General features: G+C 34.8%; 4 protein-coding genes and 1 long non-coding RNA gene across 12 annotated transcripts; 1 reads left to right on the top strand and 4 right to left on the bottom strand.

Moving 5' to 3' along the window:
* Window positions 1-102: 102 nt before the first annotated feature.
* LOC147482205 (uncharacterized) lies at window positions 103-16,132 on the bottom strand. 5 transcript variants are annotated; one of them, XM_086581279.1, is made up of 9 exons: window positions 15,837-16,132; window positions 15,588-15,704; window positions 15,401-15,486; window positions 15,115-15,240; window positions 14,422-14,656; window positions 6,455-6,631; window positions 6,313-6,373; window positions 623-738; window positions 103-463 (listed from the first exon to the last, which is right to left on the bottom strand). In XM_086581279.1, exons 4-9 carry the CDS (start codon window positions 15,185-15,187, stop codon window positions 352-354), a joined length of 774 nt encoding a protein of 257 aa, XP_086437405.1. In that variant the 5' UTR covers window positions 15,188-15,240; window positions 15,401-15,486; window positions 15,588-15,704; window positions 15,837-16,132; the 3' UTR covers window positions 103-351. The 5 variants fall into 5 exon arrangements, with proteins under 5 accessions (XP_086437405.1, XP_086437404.1, XP_086437406.1 ...); XM_086581278.1 differs by having other exon boundaries at window positions 15,115-15,284; window positions 15,588-16,132; XM_086581280.1 differs by lacking the exon at window positions 15,115-15,240 and having other exon boundaries at window positions 15,588-16,132.
* On the bottom strand, window positions 9,598-12,480 carry LOC147482206 (uncharacterized). Its single transcript, XR_015206793.1, has 2 exons — window positions 12,048-12,480; window positions 9,598-11,922 (listed from the first exon to the last, which is right to left on the bottom strand). It is a non-coding gene; the product is annotated as an uncharacterized LOC147482206 (long non-coding RNA).
* On the top strand, window positions 10,055-11,500 carry LOC147482207 (uncharacterized). 3 transcript variants are annotated; one of them, XM_086581276.1, is made up of 4 exons: window positions 10,055-10,250; window positions 10,341-10,556; window positions 10,662-10,780; window positions 10,892-11,500. In XM_086581276.1, the coding sequence occupies exons 1-4, from the start codon at window positions 10,055-10,057 to the stop codon at window positions 11,318-11,320; spliced, it is 960 nt and encodes a 319-aa protein (XP_086437402.1). In that variant the 3' UTR covers window positions 11,321-11,500. The 3 variants fall into 3 exon arrangements, with proteins under 3 accessions (XP_086437402.1, XP_086437401.1, XP_086437403.1); XM_086581275.1 differs by having other exon boundaries at window positions 10,341-10,780; XM_086581277.1 differs by having other exon boundaries at window positions 10,341-10,780; window positions 11,015-11,500.
* Window positions 16,133-16,287: 155 nt separating the features above from the next.
* Window positions 16,288-20,028, bottom strand: LOC147482208 (signal recognition particle 19 kDa protein-like). The gene is made up of 3 exons (XM_086581283.1): window positions 19,589-20,028; window positions 19,391-19,490; window positions 16,288-16,750 (listed from the first exon to the last, which is right to left on the bottom strand). The coding sequence occupies exons 1-3, from the start codon at window positions 19,760-19,762 to the stop codon at window positions 16,596-16,598; spliced, it is 429 nt and encodes a 142-aa protein (XP_086437409.1). The 5' UTR covers window positions 19,763-20,028; the 3' UTR covers window positions 16,288-16,595.
* Window positions 20,029-20,142: 114 nt separating this feature from the next.
* LOC147482209 (synaptotagmin-3-like) lies at window positions 20,143-26,118 on the bottom strand. 2 transcript variants are annotated; one of them, XM_086581273.1, is made up of 12 exons: window positions 25,636-26,118; window positions 24,845-24,943; window positions 24,677-24,727; window positions 24,405-24,528; window positions 23,923-24,041; window positions 23,726-23,827; window positions 22,942-23,016; window positions 21,872-21,948; window positions 21,309-21,558; window positions 20,805-21,176; window positions 20,555-20,683; window positions 20,143-20,469 (listed from the first exon to the last, which is right to left on the bottom strand). In XM_086581273.1, the coding sequence occupies exons 1-12, from the start codon at window positions 25,795-25,797 to the stop codon at window positions 20,341-20,343; spliced, it is 1,689 nt and encodes a 562-aa protein (XP_086437399.1). In that variant the 5' UTR covers window positions 25,798-26,118; the 3' UTR covers window positions 20,143-20,340. The 2 variants fall into 2 exon arrangements, with proteins under 2 accessions (XP_086437399.1, XP_086437400.1); XM_086581274.1 differs by having other exon boundaries at window positions 23,795-23,827; window positions 25,636-26,093.
* Between the last annotated feature and the right edge of the window lie 682 nt (window positions 26,119-26,800).

The raw sequence follows: 26,800 nt of genomic DNA on the forward strand, positions 1-26,800 counted from the left end.
GAGGGGGGGGGATTCCCCTTTGAGCTATTCTAGCTGGGTTATGTCGTTCCTTGAGTCCTTGAAAGTTAAACTCATAATTAGAATTTGGATATCTAATAGATTAGAAGAAGTGAAAGTAGAATAAAATAATCCTAATTTTACAAGAAGACATTTTATTAGAGTGACAATGAAAGATATTACAATTAGATTACAAACTAGAAAGCTGAAACTGTTTGGGTATATTCTGCATGTTTGTGTGACACAAGATTACTGGGCTCTCTTGCAGGAAATTGTTTGAGCAATCAAACACTACAAGAGTCCCTACTACCTACAAAAGCAATTCTCACTGAGAAGGTAAATAGGGAACTCTATTCAATAATGTCTTCTGTCCTTCGCACGCTTCCATGACTGGCGGCCCTTGTTTATCCACATTTCAACTTCAGCAGGACGTTTCTGTTCCTCAATCTCCCGAATCTTGCGTTTTCTGCAAAAGATCACAAGATAGCAACATATATAAACCTAATAGAACCAGATAGTACATTAGACAAGTTAATTTTGGTACTCATCCAACATATGGTCAAATCAACAAAAAATGGCAGCATGACCAAAACAATAGAAGACATCTTTCTCCTCCTTTACTTACCTATACTTTGTAAGGGAATGATCAGCAAGTAACTCATTAGCGAGAGTTTCCTTTCTCTCCTTTTTAGTCAACCTGCCTGAGAAGAAGTCTGATGCAGATTCGATCACGGTTCCCACCTGATTAAATAATAGGATTACCCATGAATTAATCAAAGCAATAGAAAAGTACAGAGCAAAACAACACAAGAATGACAGTGTATGTAGTGCCTCTTTGGATCTAGAGCACTCCTCAGCTGAATCACCAGAAAATCACCAAGTGAAGCAAAAATTAAGATCCCTCTCAATCCAAAAGTAATCAAGATCACACCAACACGAAATATATATTAACTACTTATATTATTAATCAGTTTAATATCCACATAAATCCGTCATTGTATTATCAGTAATCAAGTGAATGAATCAGGACCAACTTCTTTCTTGTCAAGTATGTAGATCAAATAATTATTAAACAAAAGAATCAAACTTAAAAACACAACAATATATATAATCTATAAACAAAAATGCAAAGTGGACATCTAAAAATGATAGCATGATTAGACGCCCTGATTAAAACACAGAGATATATAATTTTGAGCCAGAAAACTTGCTATGTGATAACACTTATTAGAACCCTTCCCCAGCACACACACACACAGACCCACACTAGCTATCACAATATCACTAGTTACAGTACGCACTATAAAAGCCTTTACCTCATATAACTTTCGTTTTTTATCCTTCATAATTGAAAAGAACTAAAAAAGAGGGTGAAGAAGCACAAATAATATATTATAGTTGTACTCTCTTGGCTCTATTTTTTGAGCATTCACAGAGTCTCCAATATTTGTAAAACTCTTTGGCTAATTACGAAAAAGTAGGAGACTAATATTTGGCAATCACATAGACTCTAGTTTTTTCTAAACTTTATTACTAATTACGAAAAAATATGATATAAAAAAGAAAACAATCTCATCTAGAGTTTCATAGATTCTTCAACTTTTCCTAAACACTATAACTAATTACGAAAAAATAGGAGACAAAAAAACTAAATTGCTAAAAACAATAGTTTCCACCGAAAACGATTTTCCTAATACGCCACAAAGAATAGTTTCCACACTAATATTAGGTGAAGTTTAACATAACAAAATTTCTTTCTTAGAAAAAGACAATGAAATAACGAAGTAAAAAATGAATTGAGTTGTCTGAACAATTACTTTCTACATTTGTTAACCTCACATGTAGGGCTGTCAATGGGTTTCGATAAACTGATAACCGATCCGAACCAAACCGATAAAAAACGATTTGGGTTTTGATAATTTAGTTTGGCCTCTACCGACCCAAAACCGAACCGAACCGATAAGATATTGGTTTGGTTTTGGGTTTTCCCTCCACCGAACCGATATGAACCCGAACCGATAAGATAGCATTTTAGTAATATTTATAATTAATTATGTATGTGTTTATCAATTATGTGGTTAAAATTAATAAATTTAATTTAAGATTTAATTGATTTTATAGTTTTCGGTTCGAGTTGGTTTGGGTTCAGTTTGCAATATATCTTATCGGTTCGGTTCGGTTTTGAATTAGATGTAATATTATCAGTTTGGTTCGGTTTCGGGTTCCTAATTTTCTTATCGGTTTGGGTTTGGATTTTTCAAAACCCGACCCAAACCAATCCATTGACAGCCCTACTCACATGTAACTGGGCCAAAAAAGAAAAAATAAAAGTCAACTAATCATAAAATAAGTAACAGTGTACACCCAAAACTAAGCGGACAACAAATAAAATTGTATTGTATGCACTATATGTCTATATGGGCCTAAACAAATAAACTTGGATAGATTTAATACACCGTCCACTTTGGAATTTAGACATTTAGTCATCGTTAAGGATATAAAAAAACCACAGTAATTATGACATATTCCAATTAAATTTATAAATTTATAAAAAAAAAATCAACACTATGATGTAATTTTCAAGTTTATAATATATAAAATAAATTATATATCAAACCAAAACAAATTCCAGTGGAAAATTAAATTATACAAAAAATAACATCACAAAACATATAATAGAAAATTTTGCATTCATTCTAATGCAAGCTCACATGTATATAAAAAAATAAAAAAATAACGGCAAACCAATAATGACAAATATTTTAAAATATATATAATACTACATGAAACTAAGCTCAAAGAACAATTAATAAGAAACCGAAAACTGGACGCAAATGCATCGAACTAACCTCAAATAATATTTAACGGAAAATCAGAAACTTGATGCAAATGCAAACATTAAACTAATCTTAAAACGTAATTAATGGGAAATCGGACTATGGATACAACTGCATTAAACTAACCTCAAAGAATAATTAACGGAAAATCAAAACTTGGATGCAAATACATCGAATTAACATAAATAAAAAAAAAAAAAAAAAAAAAAAATGTCAGGAAATCGAAAACTGGTTGGAAATGCATTGAACTAACCCTCAATGATTAAATTAATGGGAAATCGGAAATTGGATGCAACTGCATTGAACTAACATCAAAGAAAAATTAACTATAAATTGGAAATAAGATGCAAATGCGTAGAACTAATCTTAAATAATAATTAATGGAAAATCGGAAACCGGATGCAACTGCATTAAACTAATCTAAAAAAATAAACTAGATGCAAATACATTGAACTAACATCAAGAAATAATTAATGGAAAATTGAAAACTGTATGCAAATTCATTGAACTAACCTCAAACAATAATTAACGGGAAATCGGAAACTAAATGCAAATGCAACCTTATCGAATAATAAACGAGAAATAAAAAACTGGATGCAAATGTATTAAAATAATCTCAAAGAATAATTAACGGGAAATCGAAAATTGGATGCAAATGCATTGAACTGATCTCGAAGAACAATTAATAGGAAATTGAAAATTAGATGTAAATGCATTGAACTAACCTCAAAAAATAATTAACGGGAAATCGGAAACTAGATGCAACTGCATTGAACTAACATAAAAAAAAAAAAAACGGAATTGAAAATCAGAAACTAGATGCAAATGCATTGAACTAATCTCAAAATATAGTTGTGTTATATGTTGTATGAATGTCTCGATAAGTATAGTTTTGCATTTAAAATAGTGTTTATCTTATCTCTTTTCGTATGATTGGGAACGCCTTGCTATTCAAGTAGCTTCAATATGAACTTCGCCTTATTAGGCAATTTCACAAAACTTCAATCAAACTTCTATTATTAAACAACAAAATGAAGTTGAAGGGTTTTATCAAGGGTGAGTTTTTCACGTTATAAGAAATTTGGACGAGTTATCAATATAATATTCATATATAATAGTTCTGCATATATAGTTGCAAATATTTTTCAGAATAATTAATATAACATCACACATTCGTAGATAATCTTTGAAGATCCTACATAGTGAGTCATGTATAATTTAAAGAATAATTAACGGGAAATCGGGAACTGGATAATTTTTTATAATCCCACATACTAAATGAAACATAATTTATTTTTATGTCCTATTTGAAGTTGGTATTACATACCACATTAGATAATTAAAAGAAAATCAGAAACTGAATTCAACTCAAATAGTAATTAACAAGAAATCGGAAATTTTATGCAAATACAATAAACCAGATTCAAAAAGTAATTAACTAAAAATCAGAAATTAGATATAACTGCATTAAACTAACGTCAGATAATAACTAATGAGAAATTAGAAATTGGATGCAAATCCTTGAAAAATATTTAACGGGAAATTAGAAACAGTATGCAAATACATCAAACAAACTTCAAATAATAATTAACGAGAAATCGGAAACTGGATGCAAATGCATTGAACTAATATCAAAAAATAATTAACAGAAAATCAAAAATTGAATGCAACTGCGTTGAACAAACCTAATAGAATAATTGATGGGAAATCAGAAACTAGATGCAAATACATTGAAATAACCTCACAGAATAGTTAACGAAAAATCAGAAACTGGATGTAATTGCATCGAACTAACCTCAAAGCATAAATAATCAAAAACTAGATGCAAATATATTGAACTAACCTCAAAAAGTTATTAACGGGAAGTCAGAAACTGTATGCAAATGTAATGAACTAATCTAAAAAACTAGATGCAAATATATTGAACTAACATCAAAAAATAGATGCAACTGCTCTGAACTAATCTCAGTGAATAATTAACGGGAAATCGTAAATTTTGATGCAACTACATTGAACTAACCTAAAAAAATAATTAATGGGAAATCAGAAACTTGGTGCAAATGCATTGAACTAACCTCAAAGAGCAATTAACTAGAAATCGAAAAATTAGATGCAACTACATTGAGCTAACCTCAAAAAATAATTAACGAAAAATCATAAACTAGATGCAACTGCATTAAACTAAAATCAGATATTAACTAATGATAAATCAGAAATTGGACGCAATATCTTGAGGAATATTTAACGGGAAATCAGAAACTTGATACAAATGCATTGAAATAACTTCAAAAACTTGATACAAATGCATTGAAATAACCTCAAAGGATAGTTAACAAGAAATCAGAAATCGACTGTAACTGGTTGAACTAACTTCAAAGCATAAATAACCAAAAATTTGAAACTAGATGCAAATACATTGAACATCGAACTAACCTCTAAAAATAATTAACTGGAACTCAGAAACTGGATGCAGATATATTGAACTAATTTGAAAGAGTAATTAATGAGAAATTGAAACCTGGATGGAAATACAATGAACTAATCTCAAAAACTAATTAACAAAACATCGAAAATTGGATGCAACCGCACTAAATTAACCTTAATGAATAACTAACAAGAAATCATAAACTTGATGCAACTACATTGAATTAACCTCAAAGAATAATTAACTGGAAATCGAAAACTTGATGCAACTGCATTGAACTAACCTCAAAGAATAATTACTGAGAAATCAGAAACTAGATGCAATAACTACATTGAACTAACCTCAATGAATAATTAACAGAAAATCGGAAACTTGGTGCAAATGCATTGAACTAACCTCGAAACATAATTGTATTATTTATTGAGGGAATATAATGTCTCGACAAGTATAGTTTTGCATTTTAAATCATGTTGGCATACATTAGGCAAAAAACATCCACAACAAAATGAAATTTGCACAAAATTAACTTTTATTACTGATGAATGATAATAAAGACTTCCAATTAATTCTCAATCCATCAAAACCTTCTTTTTTTAACATTTTTTGTTATCAAATTCCATGGATGAAAGTAAATACCTGCGAAATGTTTCTTAATCAATAAAAACTAAAGAGTTCAATAAGGACTAATGTAACTATAAATAGGTAACGAAAGAAAATACAAGCAAATGCCCCTAATAAGTACAGACTTAAGAGATAAAACAACTAGAAAGAAATAAATTCCGTGTCGACATCTTTCTTAAAACATATTATGATATTCAGTCAAGCGTATTTTATCCAGATACCATTTGGCTAGTCAAAAGAAAATAGATTGCATTTGCCTATTACACACGAGCATCATCAACAAAAACATGAAGGCAATACACCAAAACATTACAGTTGCAATTTTCAACGTGCCATATATTAATATACACATTAATATATACATGCATACAAGTATTTACAAATGTATAAATGCGTACACAAGGATAAAAAAGAATTAATCCCACATAGTACCTTTAGAATTTGGAGATCCTTTTTAATCTCTGGTGTGATGGTTGGAGCAAGTATGTCGAACCTGTATTTACAAATTTCAGTAAGCTTAAACTTAAATACATCAAACCCTCAGTTTTGTAGTTTAAAATGAAACAAGATATACCAGTTGCTACCAGTTGTATCTTTCTGTTGTTTCCTTATTAGCTTGTTTAACTTTCTTGGATCGTTCGGTGGAACAAAGAGTCCATCAATGAGTTTGCTATCAGGTTTCCATACTAGGTTTTGTGCTGAACTCTCTAACTTTCGAGGCCCACTTGCAATTGTCCCAGAAGATGTAAGACTGGAGATTTTTTTTTTTTTTTTTTTTTGAAGAGGTAAATGATCAATATATATATAAACTATATAAAAGATAATTACAATATAGGATGAGATATCCTACTAAGAACTGTAAAATAAAAGACAACAAGGAAAAGCTGAAATACAACAGTGATTAGACATCTCGGATGATATCCTCCCAAGAAAAAGCAAATGACCCAAATGGTATCTCCTTGAACTCTTTCCACCGATTACACCAAAGGAAAAACAATCTTTTGATGTGAAGAATCAAATGTGCAACGTCAAGGCTTCTATCCTCGAAACGTCTTCAGTTTCTTTCCAACCATATACCCCATAGTATGGCAAAGAGAATGATACTCCACAACTTTCTCTTAGTACGGGTGGGGGACCATAGACTAGACCACATCATCAAAATATCACAAACAGATCGAGGACACATCCAAGAGATTGAACCAGATTGAATAAAATAGTTCCAAATGGCATAAGAAAAAAGGCAAAGGATAATAAGAGTATGAGCAACGGATTCTCTTAAATCATAGCAAAAAAGGCAAAAATTAACAATAATCATTTTCCTTTTCCGAAGATTGTCAATGGTTAAAATTCTACCCAAAACCGAACACCAAGTGGAGAAAGAAACCCTAGACGGAATTTTAGCCCTCCAAATGAAGCTCCAAGGATAAACAAGGTATGATAGGATATGAGGTTGGTTAGATGTGCCTTCCAACATTTTCTAGCAAGAACAATGAAAAAAGACTACACCATAAAAATTGGCACTGATGTGTTCAATTAGAAGACAAAAACTAAAAATCAATTAAAGAACTACTATGGACACTTATTTTATAGTTCCAACAGTGTAATGGTTCGGAAACAACTGAACTCTATGAGCAATGGTTTCCAAATAATTTTGTACAAACCCCTACAGTGGTATGGAAAAACTAACACAATAATAATAACTCAAAATTGTTAAACCTCGTACCTGAGACAGCTGAAAAGCTAGGACCAGTCACAAGTCCTTTTAATCAACTATCATAATCTATGCTATAAAATCGCCGAGTACTCCCTACTCGGTGCCTAGCCGATCCGGTCAGCCCATTACTCCCCATGAGTGATCGGGGACGAGAAATCGGCCGATATTTCATTTTTTAAGTAATCGGGCCCGGGTGAGTTAATAGTGAGAAATCGGGCTTTTTTTAAGCCCGCAAAACAGAAAAAGAAAAAGGTCCAAAACTGCAAAACAAAAACTTTAGGGCTGTGGGAAATCAAAAATTTGAGTTCTCCAGCAGTTCATCATCTTCTCCAATCTCCAAAGAGTCATCATCTTCCCAAAGACTCCGCCAGTTAAATCTTCTCCAGCCAGCTTCTTCTCCATTTTTTTTTTCTTCTTCTCTTCACTTCTCAAGTTCTCCTCCTCCTCACTTCTCACTTCTCACTTCTCACTCCTCACTTCTCAAGTTCTCATCAGTCATCACGTCCCTTGTCTTCTCTTCCCTTCTCACGTCCCTTTTTTCAGTTTTTTATAACCTGTGCTAATGTAATAAGAAATTGTTGATATAGAGCTGTTGGACTGTTGAAAATGGGTTGGACAGTTTGGACTGTGTTTAGATATAGAGCTAGTCATATTAATTTGGCTCAGTCAGATTAATTAAAAATGAAATCAGAGAGCTTTGAACAAAAATAGAGCTTCGAGTGTTTGACCACTGTGAGTCTGTGATATGTTAACTACTTAACTGTGATATGTGAACAAAAATAGAGCTTTGAACAAAAATAGAGCTTCGAGTATCTACTGTGAGTCTGTGATATATTAACTAATTTATTCCTTTGATTTTTTTTTTCTGAAATTTAGAGATGTCGTCTTCGAGAGCTTCGAATGAGCCAGTTGCAGGTACTGCCACAACAACTGCTGCCACAACCACCTCAATGAAGAGGAAGTCGGGTGATATGGCATGGGAATGGGATGAGTGTAGGGACCCAAATAACAAAAATTTTATTTGGTGTACATTGTGTGATAAAAGGATGTCTGGAGGGATAAATCGGTTGAAGGAACATCTAGTTCATAAGAAAGGGAATGTGATGTCATGTCCAAAGGTGACCATAGAGATTCAACATAAAGTCAATGCAACATTACGGGAAGTAAAAAAGAAGAAGCTTGATAAGGCTAGAGTACATGACCTTCTTCAGAGACAAGATGAAGATGATGATGTAGTAGAAGAACAAGATATTTGTAGTGGTGGTGGTAATAGAAACCAAGGTATTTCCATTGGTAGAAGAAAAGCCATTGACAATGTTAGAGGTCCTCTTGATCAATTATTGACAACCGACAATATGAAGCAATCTACTTTGGATAAAAACAACCTCAGAAGCAAGTTTTGAAGAAAAAAGCATGGCTCTGTATAGCAAAGTGGGCATACGAAGTTGGATTACCTTTCAATGCAGTACGCCCACCAAACTTCACAAAAATGATTCATGCTATTGGAGAATATGGAAGAGGTAACTTATTTAGAATTTAAAAATACCTAGTTATTTTGAAATATTGTGCTTATATTATTATTATTATTCCCTTACAGCTATGCCCCCGCCTAGCTATCATAATTTGCGGGTGACTTTGCTAAAGGAGGTGTATGTGGAGACAAAAGAATTTGTTAATTCTTTTAGACCGCACTGGCAGCTATATGGATGCTCACTTATGTCTGACTTTTGGACCGATGGAAAAGGTAGATGTTTGATCAATTTTATGGTGAGTTGTCCGAAAGGCACAATTTTCTTGAAGTCAATTGATGCATCAGAAGAAGTTAAGGAAGCAATCTATATTGTGAGAATGATTAATGAAGTGATTGTTGAAGTCGGGGCTGAGAACATTGTTTCGGTAAGCTACTTAGACGTTTGTGTGTAGCTGACTAGTTGTGTACATTGTACAAAACAAGTTACTAAAAATCCATTTATCAATTTAATGATGTATTTCTTTTTTCAATAGTTTGTGACCGACAATGGATCAAACTATAAATTGGCGGGAGCAATGTTGGAAGAAGAGCATGGCTCGATGTTTTGGACTCCTTGTGCAGCGCATTGCATTAATTTGATGCTTCAAGATTTTGGGAGTGGAGAGAAGACCGCATTGCCCAAAATAAAGTCTGCATTATCTGAAGCTAAAGTAGTGGTGGTTTATCTCTATAACCATGGGAGAGTGTTAGCTTGGTTGCATGGAAGTTGACCGGAGGTAGAGAGTTACACGATCTTGCGTGACTAGGTTTGCTACTCAATTTTACACATTCTGCGGAGTATGTGGGAGAATAGGCACCACGCGTAGGTGTTTGTTTGTTTCTCAATATTGGAGAAATAGTGATTTTGCAAAAAACTGGATGGAAAGAGAGTTGAAAGAATAGTTGCAAAGGAGTCTTTCTGGGATAATATTTATTACTCTTGTCAAGTGATGGCCCCATTGGTGGATGTTTTGAGAATGGTGGATAGAGAAGAGAAGCCATGTATGGGCTATTTATGTGAGGCTATGAAGAGGGCAGAGGGGCAAATTGAAAAGAACTTGGGGTCGGACATAAGGACATGGACGAAGGTGAAGACCATTATTGACAGGAGGTGGGAATATCAACTCCATCGTCCATTACATGCAGGTAACAACTTCTAAAGTTTTTTTTACATGGATGTCAGCTTGAGCCTTGAGGTATATATTAAGTACTAACTCCAAACATTTTGGTATGAAGCCGGGTTTTATCTAAATCCATCAATCTATTTCAAAGAAACTAAAACTTTGATGGAGATAAACAGTGTAGTTAAGACGGGTCTTTTTAAAGCTATGGCGGTGCTTATACTCGAGTCCGAGTCGGATGCTGCAATGGATGAACTGAAACTTTATAGAGATGCAGAGGGGACATTTGGAATAAAGTCCGCCATAAGTCGAAGAGCAACTATGCAACCTCGTAAGCTTTCATTTGACATAATAATTTTATTTAGTAGTTTTTTTATTGTATATTTTCAAGTATTAACTTTACCATCGTCAATTCATCATAACATGTTAAATATAGACGAATGGTGGTTGCAATATGGGAGTGATGCTCCTAGCCTCGCAAAATTTGCAGTTAAAGTTTTATCGCAAACATGTAGTGCATCACCATGTGAACGCAACTGGAGTGCCTTTGATAATGTAAGTACATTAGAGTGTCCAAAACTACTTTAGTTATATAGTGGTTATCTCTATCACTATGTAATTATTTTTAATATGTTTTCTTTCTTTCCTCTCTCATTTCAATTTCAGTTACATTCAAAGAAGAGGAATCCAAAATTGAATGATCTTGTTTACATTCAATACAATCGAATGCTAGAGAAGCGATTCAAAGAAAGATTGGCCGACAGTGATAGTGATCCTATTCTTTTGAAGGAAATTGATGAAAATGATGATTGGATCATACTGAGCGAGACGCAGCTTGAAGACTTTGTGGTGGAAGGTGATGACCTTACTTGGGAGCAGGTTCGAGCAGCGAGGGGAGCCGATATTGATGTGGGGCCAAGTACAAGGAATAGAACCAGAAACTCGGTTACAATTCGTGACGAAGCCGATGATGAAGAAGATGAGGTGGACTTTGAGGCCCACACAGGAGGTGGAGAGCAAGGTGAAGGAAATCGAGATGACGATGATGTCAATGGAAGTGATGACGATATTGATATTGAAGTTGGAGATGATTAGTAGTCATTAGTCATGGACGTTTTTGCTGGCATTTTGAGTTTTTGTTGTTAACATATTCTCTTTGTTTAAAGTTTGAACTATTACTCTATTAGTAATTTAGGCTACTACTCTATTAGTACTACAGAGAATTGCTCAAGTGCTTTTAAGCATTTTTTATCTGATATTGGGATTATTGACATATATTCTGCTAATTTATTTTATGGTGTGCACTTTTGTTATATTCTGCTTCATTGGATTTGGTTGTCAGAGATGCTAAATGGTTGTCAGGCTCCATTGTGTATATATAACTGATACTCTGATAGTTGTAGACTTGTAGCAACTTACAACTTCAATATCAATAAGTTGTAGCTGTATATATAACTGATACTCTGATAAGTTGTTTGAAATTACAACTTACAAGCCTACAATTTACAAATATCTAACTGATACTCTGATAGTTGTAGACTTGTAGCAGTCTATGCTCCGTTTCTTTGTTTCTAAGACTACTGCTACTATAGAATTCATTTGACCCTTCTGCTTCATCCCATATTGGGTGCACAAGTTGTTGTTAGCCTGTTACCATAGAATTCATTTGACCCTTCTTCTCCTTCATCCCATATTGGCTGCACAAGTTCACAAAATTTTATATAAATTCTAGTGGTCAATTACCAGTTACCATATTGGTATTTCAATGTTAATTTATATGTAACATGTATTTGTAAAGAAAAATAGTGTTTTAAAAAATCACCCGAGTAATCCCCGACCGAGTAGACCTACTCGCTACTCGCTCCTCCACCGAGTAGCGACCGAGTAGCAATTTAAAAAATCGCCTGAGTAATCCCGATTAATCCCCGACCGAGTAGACCTACTCGCTATTCGCACCTCTACCCTACTCGCTATTCGCACCTCTATCGAGTAGCGACCGAGTAGCGATTTAACTGCCCAGATCATAATATCTAGCGGTCAAGGGGTAAATTCTCAAGTGCTTAATCATGTTCAGTTGGATTGTTAGAAGCAACACTTCACAACTTTCCATAAAACCATCGACGTAAAAGACAAGTTTTCGTGTTGTAAATCAGAAGGATCTATCAAACATTGTGTGCTTAATGTAATGATCAACAAATCTATATACAAATTTTAGAGATTTTCTAAAATGTCTAACCAATAAACAAGAAAAATAAACTTACAGGTTGGAAGGTGTAGCACCTGTGTGTACCTGTGTGTGCCACAAGGAGAGAAAGACTAGTTTCACAAAAAGTTAGGGTGGAAAAAAAGACAAGGCCAGTTGTTGGAGCAGGTTAATGCGGGTCGGGCCTGAGTATTGTAGGCTATTTTGAACTGAATTACGGCATCCACGAGCCAGCTTTTTGTTCCTTAAGGAAACCAAATTCCTTGAGTTACGTTATGAACATGACAACCCTTAACGTTACCTACAACACCTTGATTGATCAATTTAGTCAAGCATTGATAACTATTACATTACATCTATTATAACAAAACAAAATGGGAAGACTTCAAAGCCTCTAAAAAGAAACGGACTGAGTTACTACTCTTACACTTAATTCCTTCAATTAACTTCCACAAATTCTTCAATACTTTAACTCCTCTCTCCAAAAAAATCGGCCATTTTGCTAACTACTATTAGAACCATTAGAGCGGCAATTGGTTTAGAGCGGCAATTGGTTTATCCTTACGTTGCTCCCCTAACATTCAATCCAGCTCCCTGTATAAAGCCTGCGGAACTCTCTCTCTCAACGCCCCAAATTCTCACTCCCAATTTCTAACGTCTAACTCCCTAGATCTTACTATCAGAATTTAGTCAGGTAACTTTTACATCAATTCAATGAGATTATTTGTTTTCATCCCAAACTATGTTTTAGTTCCTCTTTAGAGTTTGGAGATGCCATTGCTGATGTTTTGGTTCTCATTTCATTTTGCAAATTATAGGTTCCAGATGCGTCGAATCAACAATGCACCGATCTCGACAAACTCCACACTCGAACAGGCCGATGGAATATCAAGGTCCATGTCACAAGGATGTGGCGACCCATTAATCTGAGGAAAAATTGCACCAGTAGCATTAAATTTATCCTGCTCGATGCTAAGGTAATTATATGCATCGTTCCATTGTTATGGTTTTTGCTGAACTAAGTCATCGATGATGGGCAACATGATTTGTATTGAAGTATTGAAATGCAATTGTGTACACCTTTGTTATGGCTTCATACTTATTGATCCAAGAATTTCCAGAGAAATTCATTTGTTTTCATGCCAAGGGCTACGCATGTTTTGTGCAAGTGAGGTAGTTCCGATTGAGAGGGTGTAGACGTACTCTTGAAAACCATGCATGTATTGGAACTATGCTTAATGTCAGTCCAATGCATTTTAACGGTTAATATGAGCATCTACATCTGTTAGATATGACTTTATTATTTGATAAAAAACGAGGTGAGTGTGTTGGTGGTTATGAAATAGGCAAGCATGCAAACACGCAGTTTGTAGTTACCCTTTTTATTATTAGTAATATTTAGGTGAGCGCCCAAGTCTAAATTAGTGGTGATGTTTATTAGTGTCTAATTCCAATAACCCAATAATGAATTTTCAGGCCACTAAGAAAGGACATGCATAACTACATAACTAGAGGACGAAAAGTATACTACTTAGTTTCCTCTACTAGGTTCATTCATGTTTGGTTGTTTAATTATTTATATTATTTCTTAAGGGGTTCGATGGGTCAACTAAAATGGTGGAAGCAACGAATTTGGATAATTGCAGAGAAGCATTTGTCGGACAACGACTTTATATGACACTTGATGGGGGCATCGAGGTTTGTACACGAGTGTATTTCTGTTCATGTTGGCTAGCTTGATTTCTGTATTGGATTTTGTAGTACATACTTGAACAAGTTAGTAAAAATCAGGTGATTTTAGGTTGCTTTTGGGATTCAAGTTTAAAATATAAGCTTGTCCTTTTCTTTTAACAAGCACTGCACAACCTAAAAATCTATGGGCCGGTATATTAGACCACTTAGTTGCTTTTATATCAGATAGTAATAGAAGAAATATTTGACAAATTTTTAGTTAAGGTTTTAAATTACAAAGAGAAATAATATTAATCCAAACCTGAATCTGGTTGTCAGTGAAAAAGCTTCCAGTTCTTTCTCAAGCCCACCAACACTCGTTTTGAAAGCATCGGCCATCATGTTCAGATCAACGGAGACAAATGGGTGTGTATACTGGATGAGGATTTTGTGCCGGATATGACTGTACAATGTCTCAACATGATCATACAAATGGATGTCAAGCAGCAAATTTGCTTTCAGATTTTCAAGGTACTGGAGGCATGAAAGCATAATGGCTGCAACAGGAAAAAAAAATCAGACAACCGTGCAAAAATAAAATGCTTGTAAGAGGACAAGATACACTTGAGATATACTACACTGACAACTTTAAATAGATGGAAATCATTACCACTCGGAAAAAACAAGATTGCAAAATGCATGACGTGCTTCCACACAAAAACCATAAAATAACATCATCACTGCTAATCTACCTCATCACTTCTTGATCAATCTAACGAAACAACTGTCTAAGCTTCACCTCAAATTCTGGAACTAGCAAATAAATCCTACTTTACTAATCCAACATACTTCAAAAACAATAAGTCTGTAGAAGTGGATGGAAACTAAGAATCATGAAAACGTTCATGAGAAGGGAATCACACAGAATATGGTCACATACTACTGCATAGCATCCACATCACAAGATATACTCATAATAAAGAACTGACAACTTTAAACACCCGGAAATTATTACCTCTCTGCATATGCAACATTTCCAGAGAAACAGGAAGTGCTTCCATAGAAACAACAAACACTAACATATACATAATCACTTCTAGTCTCTCTCATCCTTTCTTAATCAATCCACCAAGACAACCATCTAAGCTTCATCACAAATACTGGAGCACATCATATTATGCTAATCTTAAGGCACATGTGCAGCACATGAAAAGGTTTTAGTCTTGTAGTATCCTTAGTCAGGAAAGTTAAGCAAACAGCACTGAACAAACAAGAAAATATGAACTTTGACATTACTTTACCTCGAATAGAAATCATTGATAATCTCCCATATTTCAGGTACTAGCTCCAAGAAATTACGGAAGTTAAGGTTGTCTATCACCTTAGTCTGCAAAACGGGTAGAAGTAACAAAAATTAGCCTGAAGTTTCCACCTATGCTTATGAAACCTGTCAAATCAGAAGTAAATAAGGAAAAAAAATGTATATGCCTTTAACTCCACCCTGTCAAAAGTAGCAAGTGCACAGAGACCACCATATGTTGCAACATCTTGGGGTGCAATTACTTCTGTGTAATGATTTCCTAGTTCGGGAACTATGTCCAAGAACTGCATGCGCATTAAAGTAATAAAATGGTGAATAACCATTATTTAGAAACCAAGTCATATCAAATCAACCACAGCTAAACCATATAAGGCAGTACACACAACTCTTGTAATCATTGCAAAATATTCACGTACCTCTCATACATCTATCTGTACTATTTTTGTGAAATAATGATAGTATTAGGACAAAATGGGAGAAGCAGCTACAAAAATTCATATATTAAAAAGCTAGGAGCAACAAGTCTGAAAAACCATAAAGCAGATAATAAGCAGGAGAATAATTCACTATAACCATTCCAGTCACAGAGAGAAATCATAACAGAGAAGCAGATAAAACGCAGGAGAAAAACCATAAAGAAAGAAAGAAGGAAAACAATGTGTACTTCTGCATGGAGTTTCGGACTTGCCCTTTCTTGTTATCGTCACCCACCTCACCATATAAAGGGCATCCAGGTTACAACAAAACACAGAAATGAGTGCAGGCGTGCACTAAAGTTGATAGACCTATAACTGATGCACAAATGCTATCACTGAACTACTCAAATAGTTGCCAAAATTTCACAGTGAGGGTTTAAAGAACAAAGACTAAACATAAAGGTTCACCGTTTGGAGTTCAACATAGAAGGATACAACGCAAGTTTTTCATAGAAGGAAAACATTCTGAATTGCCCCTTCATTTATAAAAATGTAAAGACTGATGTTTGAAACCCCATTCAAAACGAAGGGTAAAAACCACAGGAATTATATGTGTTAGAAAGAAGAAGGAAGCTCCTTTGCCACCTTTAATAAGTTAGTGGTTAATTCTTCTTTTTCCCACCTCAAAAGTCAAAAAACAGATGCAATATATGTTGGAAAGAAGAAGACTCTTCCTTCGCCCCTTTAAGGAGTGAATGGTTATTTCTTCTTTTTCGCACCCTTCCCTCCTGCTTTGGAAGCACCTCCTCCAGACTTGGAGGGTCCCGCAGTTGAAGTTGTTGCAGGCTCCTGTTTCTTGGTCCTCCCAGCGTGCCTGGGCAATAATTCTGCAACCTGTAGCATCAGTTGCTTCCCTGAAATGTATCAAAATATCAAATTATAAACACAATGTTTAGCAACATGATCAGATGAAGCATAACCCAAAAAAAAGGTCTTTCGGCTAACAGAACAGTTTATTAGCCAGCCAAAGCACAAGAATAAAGTATCCAGCCAGAACTGAAGTTTATGAAAATCAAACCTCTGTTCCTACAAACTGCATCTATACTCGAATTTATGCTAACATGAAGGGCAGAAATATTTTAGCAAGATTGCAATGACATTTAGACAAGCATAGCGGACATTTGACTCAACAACAATAGCTAATAATACCTATTCTCTGAAAGTTGTAACACTGTCATCGTGATACCGTTAGTTATCTTTGTACCTCTTCATTCATGGCAACCGTCAGTTCATCCTCAAGGAAATCTTATGGTTCAAAACTAAAAATGAACACAAAAGTATTAGGTATTTTCTCTACATTCTATTGTGTATTCAGGTTTGGGTAAAAATTAATCGCTAAGGGCATCTCCAATGGAGGGTGTAAACAGTATAAAGTGTAAACTTTACACCCCTATTGTCAAAAAACTCTTTCCAATGGGGGGTGTAAACTGCACGTAATAGTCTAACAGAGGGAATTCCCCATCCGGATATTAGTTGCTAAAACACTTGGGCGACACTTTAACCAACGTTCAAACATAAAAAAAATCGGTCGTCACTTCAAGTGGCGTCCCAGTTTAAATTAAAGAGGGACGTCACTTTAAGCGTCGTCCAAGTTTAAAATCCAACTTTTTTTACACTTCTCTATTGGGTACTATAGAAAGTGGATATTTATAGGCTATACAATAGTATGCAATTGGATTTGTAAAATCCTAATGGCAACTAGGTGGAGCCTATGTGGAGGTGTAATTTTACACCCCCCATTGAAGATGCCCTAATTAGGCTCTTTTCCCACTTTATAATTCTAAGCGAATCTTGAGGTGCATCCAACGATTACGTGAGTTTAAAACACCTCGAGATGTACATTGGTTCTCCTCGCTCTCAATAGATTATTCATACACAACACCCCTCTTGCCTAAAAATCTGACTTGATATTCTTTTCTGTAGGTAAAAAAAAAAAAATCGTTCTTCACTAAATAACTGTAAGGTTAAAATCCATCTGACATGATTTGAGATTCTATCAAGGAACACAAATAGGTGGCACATGTTACAAAACAAAGGCCACCATTGAAGAAATGTCCCAAAACAACAAAGATTCAAATCCGTAAAGAATCCAGTTGCGATCACAGTAAACATTAGTACGAGCAAGGAATTCTGATACACCGTCGTAATTATCTTCCAATACTACAAGTAAAATAAAGTGATCCAAATGAAACATGGGGTGTTTGTTATTGTTAAATCATTATTAGAAGTTTTCTGGGAACCATGATTGAACCTTCTTTGTCAAAGACTTTTCTCAATCCAAGCTTCTGTTTTCCTTCTTCCACCTCACAGAAATAAATGCCAATTCCTCAGCCACCATCCTCCAAGGATACTGCTAAGAGAGGTCTCTCTCTCTCCGCATTCAATAAAGGACACCAACTGATAAGAGTTTCTGAAACAATTCCTATTTAATTTTTACAATTTCGAGTCTAAAGCTATATCCAGCACAATGTTGTCTTTCAAAGACATACTCAAGCAAAAAGAATGGTGGCATGTAGCACCAGGCCAAATAACCATGGAAGCATATGGGGTTTTTGTGTCCCGTCAAAAGTTGCTTTTTCCGGGTGGTGTGCATCTTTAGTCCATATTTTGACTATTGATAACCTCAGGATGAGAAATTTCTGACCTTTGTGTTTAATTGATGGTGAGTTACTGGATCATACCCAATTATTTTTGCCCTTTCACGTGACCAGTTTGGAGTTTCTTTTCTTGTTGTTCAGGGGTCCAATGGGTTTGATACTACAACTTCAAACACGCCGAGGTTACAACTTCTATTTTAGTTGAAGAGGCTTAGGCCTAACACTATAAGACAAACAGGGGAAAATAGCACAAAACTATTTCTGATAGGTCTCCAACAGTAAACCAAAAAAAAAATGTAAACCCTCAATCTCAAAACCCCCAGCACACAAATAGTATTGAAATATATATATATATATATATATATATATACAGGAAAAAAGCTTACCTCTCTTGGTCTGTTCAACCGTTCTTCACAACTTCTCAGTGTCACTCTAAAGGTAAAACTAAAAGGCTCGATAACTTTTAAACTTGCTTGAGTAAATTTGGTCATAAGACACAATATTTTATTATTTTTATTGGATTATTTATCTTTTTTCAAGCAATTTTCTTTTAAAAAATTTTTTAAAAAATATTAAGGCTTATGCCTCGGAGGCTACCTTCGAGCCTGAAGGAGGCCTTCCACCACAAGGTTTAGAGGCCGTTTATAAACCCTCAGTTGTATGGGACCAAGTTTCAGCTAGCAGCAAATGAGGACCTCCCCATCTCCATGTATCGTTGTGTGAGTCTATTCTTATTTTAGCCCTTTTTTCTGCAGATTTTCTATTTCGATAAAGGTTATCTATGAAAAGAAAAAAAAAAGTGTGCCATGCTGATAAAAGGTAATCTTGTTTGATTATACATTCAATCAAGAAGTCAAGAGCCATGTTAAACAGAAAACGAAAAATATAAATACATACTGGTTGCAACAGCTGGATTATACAATGTCCCATCTTCGTTTTTCAGCAAAACTCTCACTCTTCCTCTTTCCATAAAATCGCGAGGATACGCCTTATCTTTCTGCAAAGAAATAACCATTGTAACCTTGAATAAAATTAGAAACGAAACTAATTTACAGCTATATAATAATAATAATAATAATAATAAAGGATATAAACCTCAGGTGCACAACGAAGCTGTAAATGCCGGCAACAATCATAGATCTCATCGTATTTAGGATTCTCACATGCTTTACTCGCACTGATCCTTCGTCCCTGAGCTATCGTCTTCTTCGAATTTATATAGATAGGGTAGAACACGATCCACTTCTTTATATCGACTACTTCATCCATGGCAACTGTAATAAACAAACAATAATTAATTCAAAATTAAAGATGCATATCAAAGTTCCAGACTAAAAAATTCAAAGCTCTGGGTTTCTCTCTGAATTCAGAGCAAAACCAAATCTGCCGTGGTTTTTATATACGAGGGTATTTGTGGAAGTGAAAAACGATTATGGAGTGTGTACGGTTTGTTATTTGGGCAAAATAGTAAAGACTGCCGAGTTTTCTGGGCCTATTTTAAATACTAGTGCATGGCAATGTCATAAACTAGTACGATCTCAGTGTCTCACCCCTGTTGGAGCCGAATATAAATAAATACCAGAAGTACCACGTCATGTGCATTCTTAATTTTTTACAGATATATATATAAGAAGAAGTGAAGAAGAAACTAGGATCAACACATAATAACATCAATTGAGTGAATAGAAAACAGGTTTTACATGGCTTTCTGTCTTCGTTGGATTACGTCTGTATGGGTGTATAATTCACTAAATTTGCTACTAGTCTGCCAATGTGTTTATCCTAGTTACAAAATTACGATTCACATTATCGGACAATCAAGTACAATATATCCATCTGTCCCCTACTCAAATGGTTCTCCACCGTATTTCTACATGTATTACTCCATTCTTTGAATTGATCAGATGATATTTCTCGTTGATGCGACCGTTGTTCACTACGTCAATAAGATTGATATCCACGTGTCCCAGTGATTCCTAAACGGTAAGAAAAGCAATTGTGAGACTGAAAGTAGCACATAATAAGAATGAGAAACTTAAGAGTGTGTTGACAGTATTCAACCTTAAACTGGAAACCAAAGACCGTACGCTTGCTCAAAACTTCAATATGGATCTTATCATTTACAGGAGCTTCCTCTAACATATAATGGAATTCTTCATCCCAACATGGATCTCGCGTCTTTTTTATCATCTAAGAAAATAAGATTAATGCGTTAGTTGATGTGATAATAAATAACCTAAATTATTCGTAAAAACGCTAAATACTTAGCAACAACAAAGGAAAAGGCTTGTTGTATTACACTATTACTTGCCTTGGTTTTTCTCTCTTCTCCTCTGAAAATAACCAAGGCATAAGGGTTGTTGTGCCTTTTACCCTCAACATCCTCAGCACCTTGGACCACAACTAGAAGTAATCCTGCGCCACTTAAGGCCATGCCTTCAGATACTCCTCCACTCCCATTTTCCATCCTAGTATAACCATCCGAACATCCACTACATTCGTCACTTCCTTCTCTGAAAGGATTAAAAGCGAGCTCCACCACAAGTTGTCCTCTTTTTTTCTTGCTTTGAGACTCATTAGGATCAATGCTCTTTAGCAAATCGAGTCTAAATAGTTTGGTTTCATTAGGGTTGAGCAATTTTAGTGGAACCACTTGCATTCCCAGCTTGTCATGCGAACCAACCTGCGTAAAAATCAAAACATGAAACAGTAAACCTACTAAGTGAACTTAAGACTCTGCTAGTGACACAAAAAGAAAACTAAAACAGAAACTGAAATTTCTGTTCCTATGTGAGAATCATACTAGGAACTAAACCTTTTCCCAATCAAAAACGTGTAACTGAAGGAGTTGAGTTTCAGGCTCTTTAACAGTAAGCTTGAACTGTTCGTTCCACTCAGGATTCAAATTGTTCATCTTGACCGAAGTCTTCTTCATTGGAAGCCGGTCACCACTCAAGCCAAATTTAACATAAGGGTCAGAAGTTCCCAACAAGTCTTTTTTCAAGAGTTTGAACGCCTTTACAACCTTTACATGTAATATACCAACAGGCTTTTCCATTACCGCTCTGTCAAAAGAAAATAAACACAAGAGCATGCATGCAGTATCTTAGTACTGATAAAAAATAATATAAAACAGTCAAGTCACTGAACCAGAAGCAACTGCCAAAAAGTTATATTTGGCTCCAAATTAGTAAATACTGATAGGCAGGTAAATACACTTGCTTTTCTAAAACATATATATAAGAATAATCTGGGTCTGGATGAACTGGACCCAAATCAATCTCAGATACTAGGTTTTTAAGGAAATGCAACAAGAAAATTCTTCACGGTTAAATTCTGATATGGGCAAAATGAATGATTGGAATATTGGACGCTTACACTGAACTGTCAAGAACAGGAATTTCAAGAGTTTGGGGCCATTGGTATAAACTTGCAACTTGCTTCTTAATAGTTTCCTGAAAGCAACGAAAAATATAAATAAATCCACTGTAGAAAGACACATAATACAGGTACATACGATGATATTGTGAACTGTAAAAGTATGCAGAATTGAACTGATGTCCCAGATGTTCCAAAACTATACTAGGAAATGCAACTCTCATTGTCAAAATTGAATGAGTCCATATCTGGGCTATAAAAAAAGGATAGTGAATATCCTTTAAACTAAAGAAAATCAACCAGTCATCGTAGCTGGTCATACGGTTGTTCAGTTCCAAGAGGAAGAAATTAACTAACATCTCAAAATCAATGTCCTCCAGGGTATTTTGTAATTGGTAGGTTCACACTTCGCTTAAAGGTGAAACTTTTAGTAAAAAGTACTTGCTCAAGAATTATGTAACACTAGAGGCGGATGTTGAGGAGGAAAAAATCATGACTATCTGGACGTGCCTTTCTAACTCCAGGAAGTAGGACTTCAACTTAAGAAATCTGTTGATTTTTGTCCTCACTTTTTTGCACAACTATATATCATGATCTTACACACATTGTATGCCCTCATTGTAGCATGTGATTCTCATGAGTCCTAACCAATGCATAAATATTTTTAGCTTAATCTCTAGAGGTTGTACACTTGTACTTACATGTAAGCCAACAATGTCAGACAATTCTATGGTTAACCAGTTTGTCATTATTTCTGTTTTCAGCCTCTCTGTGAGATAGAAATTGTCAGTAAATTTTCATTAAATGGGAAGATAGATTTCTGAACATGGATTTCCTCTTTGTTAGTTTTCTGCCTTCAGATCTTTTGGCGCTGGTGGATATATGTATGTGACGACATTATACAAACGCAAGCATACAACCATATGATTCCAATGCCTCTATGCCTTTGGCTAGTGTAAGGTGTCGTCTGACTATGCGTACACAACTTGAAACTTACCAAAACATATGGACTAATCATGCCTAGGAATTCAATATTAATGAAGAACCTAAAGGAATTACCAGCGTGGCACCTGAACATATTGATAAAATCCAGGAATGGCCATCAGATCAGCTCCAAATATTTTCATTCCAAAGTCTACATGCGGCTGCAGAAATATATATATTAGAAGTAGACATTAAAATAAAGAAACAGATGAATATAGAAGATTCATTCAATTCATAAGAAAATAGTTCTCACACACTCACTTTAATCTGGAGCAAAAGAGTCATCCCTAAATTAGGGATCTCTAAGTCAATTTCCTTAGGATATAATTTCGATTAACTTGAGTAACTATATATTCAACAAAAGGCCTTTTCTACAGTTAGTGATCTCGAGTCCAGAGAGTCTACAAGTTGTTTGGTAGTTGACCTTGTCTACTGAGTGTTTTTGTTTTTTAGTCTAGCACATTGTGTTATGCATTTATGAAAACTTTGATAATTGGAAATGGAGTTTGAATCTAGTATATACAGAGATGGGATGCAGCAAGTTTGTCAGATGAAATCAAGTAAAGTAAATGAAAGAAAGTTCTAATTGAAGGTTATAGGTAAGTTTTCAGTCATGGATGTTCCTATTTTAAGAGTGTTTGGGAGCTCTGTATACCCCCAGTTAGGGTGTGCATTCCTTATCTAATGCCTGCTAATCTGCTATTATAAATTTGATGAATAATACTCTCCACTGTGCAAAAAAAATCCAATAATCCTCAGGTTAATTGTCATGATCTAATATCCAGATGATCAGATGTAACGAAAGGATAAAAAAATAATCCTCTCCAATTCTATTATCAATATCGAGTCTATTAACATTTTTTCACTCACTTTCTCCATCAAGGATACGACTATACTTGCAAAACACGGAAAGGTAGGTACAAGAGGCTTTAAAATTACTCGGGGTGCTGCAAATATTTGTAAATCCACCAGCTGAAAACATAGATAACAAACTCTTAGGTAGAATTACTTTGAAATAGGAATATCACTTCTTACATAAATGATTACAATTAATTAGCTCTTCTAACCTGCACATTCATTTGTAGGAATGGAAACTTCAGAAGTACAGTTACGTTAGGATTTCCAGCCCATCTAACTATTGGTTCCATAACAAGTACCTTCTCATTTGTTTCATAGACTTTAATCCCTGCCAGGTCCAGAAAGAACAGATGTTAAAGCCTTTCCAGTAGACCTTGTATAGTTGTATTTATAAACCTAAGTTTATAATCTTCAAGCCATTGTAACGGCGACTCTATGAAGACTTTGAAATCTGAATATATCAGTCCAAAGCAAAAGTATGGTTCTGGATGCCTCTAGACAACATTTTTCCCATAAAACACTCCACAATGGATCAGATTTCAACTACATTGTGTGAGTTCGGTTTCTTCTAAAATACTTAGCTCAAATCAATACACTAAACTAAAAGCTACGATCTTCTCTTTTATGAAAGCTAATGGTGGCATAGTGACGCGACTGTTATTCAGTCGATGATACAAGAAGGCAAACTCACCATAGATTGTCGGAGGAAGAGTTCCCAGAGTAAGGCTTTCAAACTCAATAGATTGTATTTGGTACTTTCCAATGTAATCTGCAAATATTGGTTCTGCCGTGCTCTTTATCATACCACATATAGCCTGTACAGAACAAGATTGAACAACAAGTAATAAGAGAGGAAGAATAACCAACCAAAACAACATGTAATCCATATCTCAGTTTCAAGTACAAGGCATGAGGTACAGTTGTTCATATACTTATTAATTGATTATCTGAACTTAAAAGCACCTTATCGAGGTAGGGCCACATATCAGATAGAAACTTATTCAACCAGTCCACCTAAAAAGATTACAAAAAGGAAATCAATCACTGTGTGGAAAGAAAATACCGTATGTCCAGAATATCGATCAGTGCACAACAAGAAATGAAAAAATCTCCATTAACTTCAATACTCACTCTATCATAATCCGGATTCTTTATCCATTGAGGAATTTCATCCAAAAGATCGTGCAAGGCATTTGAATCCAATTCATGAAGTGGTTTGATGATAGGGTCCTGCCATGTAGGTTTCAAGTGAATATTAATCATACTAAAACATTCACCAGAAGAACATTTGCAGCACTAGGGAACTGTTCTTAAGTCTTAACTACATAATATACTTCTAGAGGGAACACATACTGATCGAGGTCCATAGGCGAAATATAGTGTTTAGGTGATGCAATAGGACGAGGACAATATACAGGGCTGGGTCCAAGAATTTATCAGGGCTGTGTCAGCATTTCAGAAGATGGTATATTAATCTGGTTTGAAATATATCGTGCTAATATCCAATATACTCTGCCAATAACTGAAAATTGATGTGATTGCAGGTGCCGACTAGCAAAGTCGGTAAAACTTTTGGGTGATGATACCAGAGGTCTGGGGCTAGAATCCCACCAGCATCAAAGAGTTACTGATCTTATTTAAAACAGGCTTACCAATCAAAATAAATAAATAAATAAATAAAAAAAAATTGATGTGATTGATCCAGTTTGCGAAATTTGAAACCTTTATTGAGGAAAGTTTATACAATTTTGGTGACTAGCTTGTACTTTATTTGAGGAAGGTGGATCCCCCAAACTTGATCAATAAGTTGATATGTGATATATATATTTCACACATAACACATATCCAGCGAAAGAAACATAACACCACTATGACTATATGCCCTATCATAAAAAGAGAACCAGAAAGCATATATGTATTACCTTAACATGTGCAGGCTCAGAGTATATGAAGAGGACAAAGCCAACCAAAAGCCCAACTGGAACTCCAATTGCAAAACCAAAAATTTCAAACAAGCTACACAAAAATCCCATTTCATTAAGTTCATACACTGCTTCTAATAAATACAATGCATCTTTAAACATTTATATATACATGTTCAATCTAAAACCAATGAAAGAAGAAGAAGTAAACATAGCTAGCTGCCTAGCTGTTGCCGGCTAGACAAAAAGTTTGTATGGAAACGTAACGAAATAAATAAGTCTTAGGAAACTTCCAAAAAAGAGTCTTGTTAGCTTTTACTTCAATGAGCTCAACGATTTCAATCTACAATTCTATGTTTTGAACAAAAACGGGGTCCATTTTTTCTAGATTACAGGTTTGAATATAGCATATGTCTTGGTGACAATTCCAATGGGGTATATAACTGGACTACTGGTGTTTGGTCACTTTGAACTTTTGCATGCATTAGTTTATATATATATATATATATATATATATACTTTGCAGTTTACCTGAATGCCTGATTACCCTTTTCAGAAGTAGATGGATTTGGACTTCAGCCCAAAATTGTAATGACCAAGCCCGTATTTAGTCGCTAATGACCGATGTGATTAGATCATAGTTAGGAACTTAGGATATACTTTATAGTTTATATATACTATTTAGCCCTCAAAATGGTCGAATTTGCGCATATCTGGTGATCAAGGTGACATATCTGAATGGTCCAAACATAAAAACAAAGGTGCAGTCATTCTCATCCCTGAAAAAAATCTACTGTATTTTATTTTATTTTATTTTATTTTATTTAAATATTTTGGTTTTGTTTTAGGTCAATAGTCAATACCCATACCATTATTTGGTAACCAAAATTTTCTAAACAAACATATCTTTTGGTAAAATCATATGCCGGTAAAATCATATGCCAGCTCTTACATCATAAAAAAAATTAGTTCCTTGTATTTAAATGATTAAAGTAATTTATCTACTCCATAAAAATGTGGGTTAGTAAAGGGTAATTTCTCAATTAGATCATCATAATGTCAATTCTTTCTCAATTAGACCATGCCTACACATTTTGACTTTTCAAAGATTTTTTTGACTGTTTTGCCCTTGGTTGTATTTTGGGATAAAACCGGCGTGGAACTG

Source organism: Coptis chinensis, chromosome 8 (assembly GCF_015680905.1).
Source record: "Coptis chinensis isolate HL-2020 chromosome 8, ASM1568090v1, whole genome shotgun sequence".
Taxonomy (NCBI): domain Eukaryota; kingdom Viridiplantae; phylum Streptophyta; class Magnoliopsida; order Ranunculales; family Ranunculaceae; genus Coptis; species Coptis chinensis.

Bases quoted from the DNA above. Each gene is read 5' to 3' on its own strand.
- LOC147482205 (XM_086581279.1), bottom strand. From the start codon at position 15,187: ATGTATATGTTAGTGTTTGTTGTTTCTATGGAAGCACTTCCTGTTTCT. The intron at 6,374-6,454 runs GTATATCTTGTT...TTGTAAATACAG, and splicing joins GATACAACTGGTAGCAACTG to GTTCGACATACTTGCTCCAA. The intron at 739-6,312 runs GTACTATGTGGG...TTATTTAATCAG, and splicing joins AGGATCTCCAAATTCTAAAG to GTGGGAACCGTGATCGAATC.
- LOC147482208 (XM_086581283.1), bottom strand. From the start codon at position 19,762: ATGGATGAAGTAGTCGATATAAAGAAGTGGATCGTGTTCTACCCTATC. The intron at 19,491-19,588 runs GTTTATATCCTT...ATTTCTTTGCAG, and splicing joins AGCTTCGTTGTGCACCTGAG to AAAGATAAGGCGTATCCTCG. The intron at 16,751-19,390 runs GTATGTATTTAT...GATACATTTCAG, and splicing joins TAATCCAGCTGTTGCAACCA to GGAAGCAACTGATGCTACAG.
- LOC147482209 (XM_086581273.1), bottom strand. From the start codon at position 25,797: ATGTTTAAAGATGCATTGTATTTATTAGAAGCAGTGTATGAACTTAAT. The intron at 21,559-21,871 runs GTAAGCGTCCAA...TTCTTTTGACAG, and splicing joins CCTGTTCTTGACAGTTCAGT to AGCGGTAATGGAAAAGCCTG. The intron at 21,177-21,308 runs GTTTAGTTCCTA...ATTTTTACGCAG, and splicing joins ACGTTTTTGATTGGGAAAAG to GTTGGTTCGCATGACAAGCT.
- LOC147482207 (XM_086581275.1), top strand. From the start codon at position 10,055: ATGGCCCCATTGGTGGATGTTTTGAGAATGGTGGATAGAGAAGAGAAG. The intron at 10,251-10,340 runs GTAACAACTTCT...TTTGGTATGAAG, and splicing joins CCATCGTCCATTACATGCAG to CCGGGTTTTATCTAAATCCA. The intron at 10,781-10,891 runs GTAAGTACATTA...TTTCAATTTCAG, and splicing joins ACTGGAGTGCCTTTGATAAT to TTACATTCAAAGAAGAGGAA.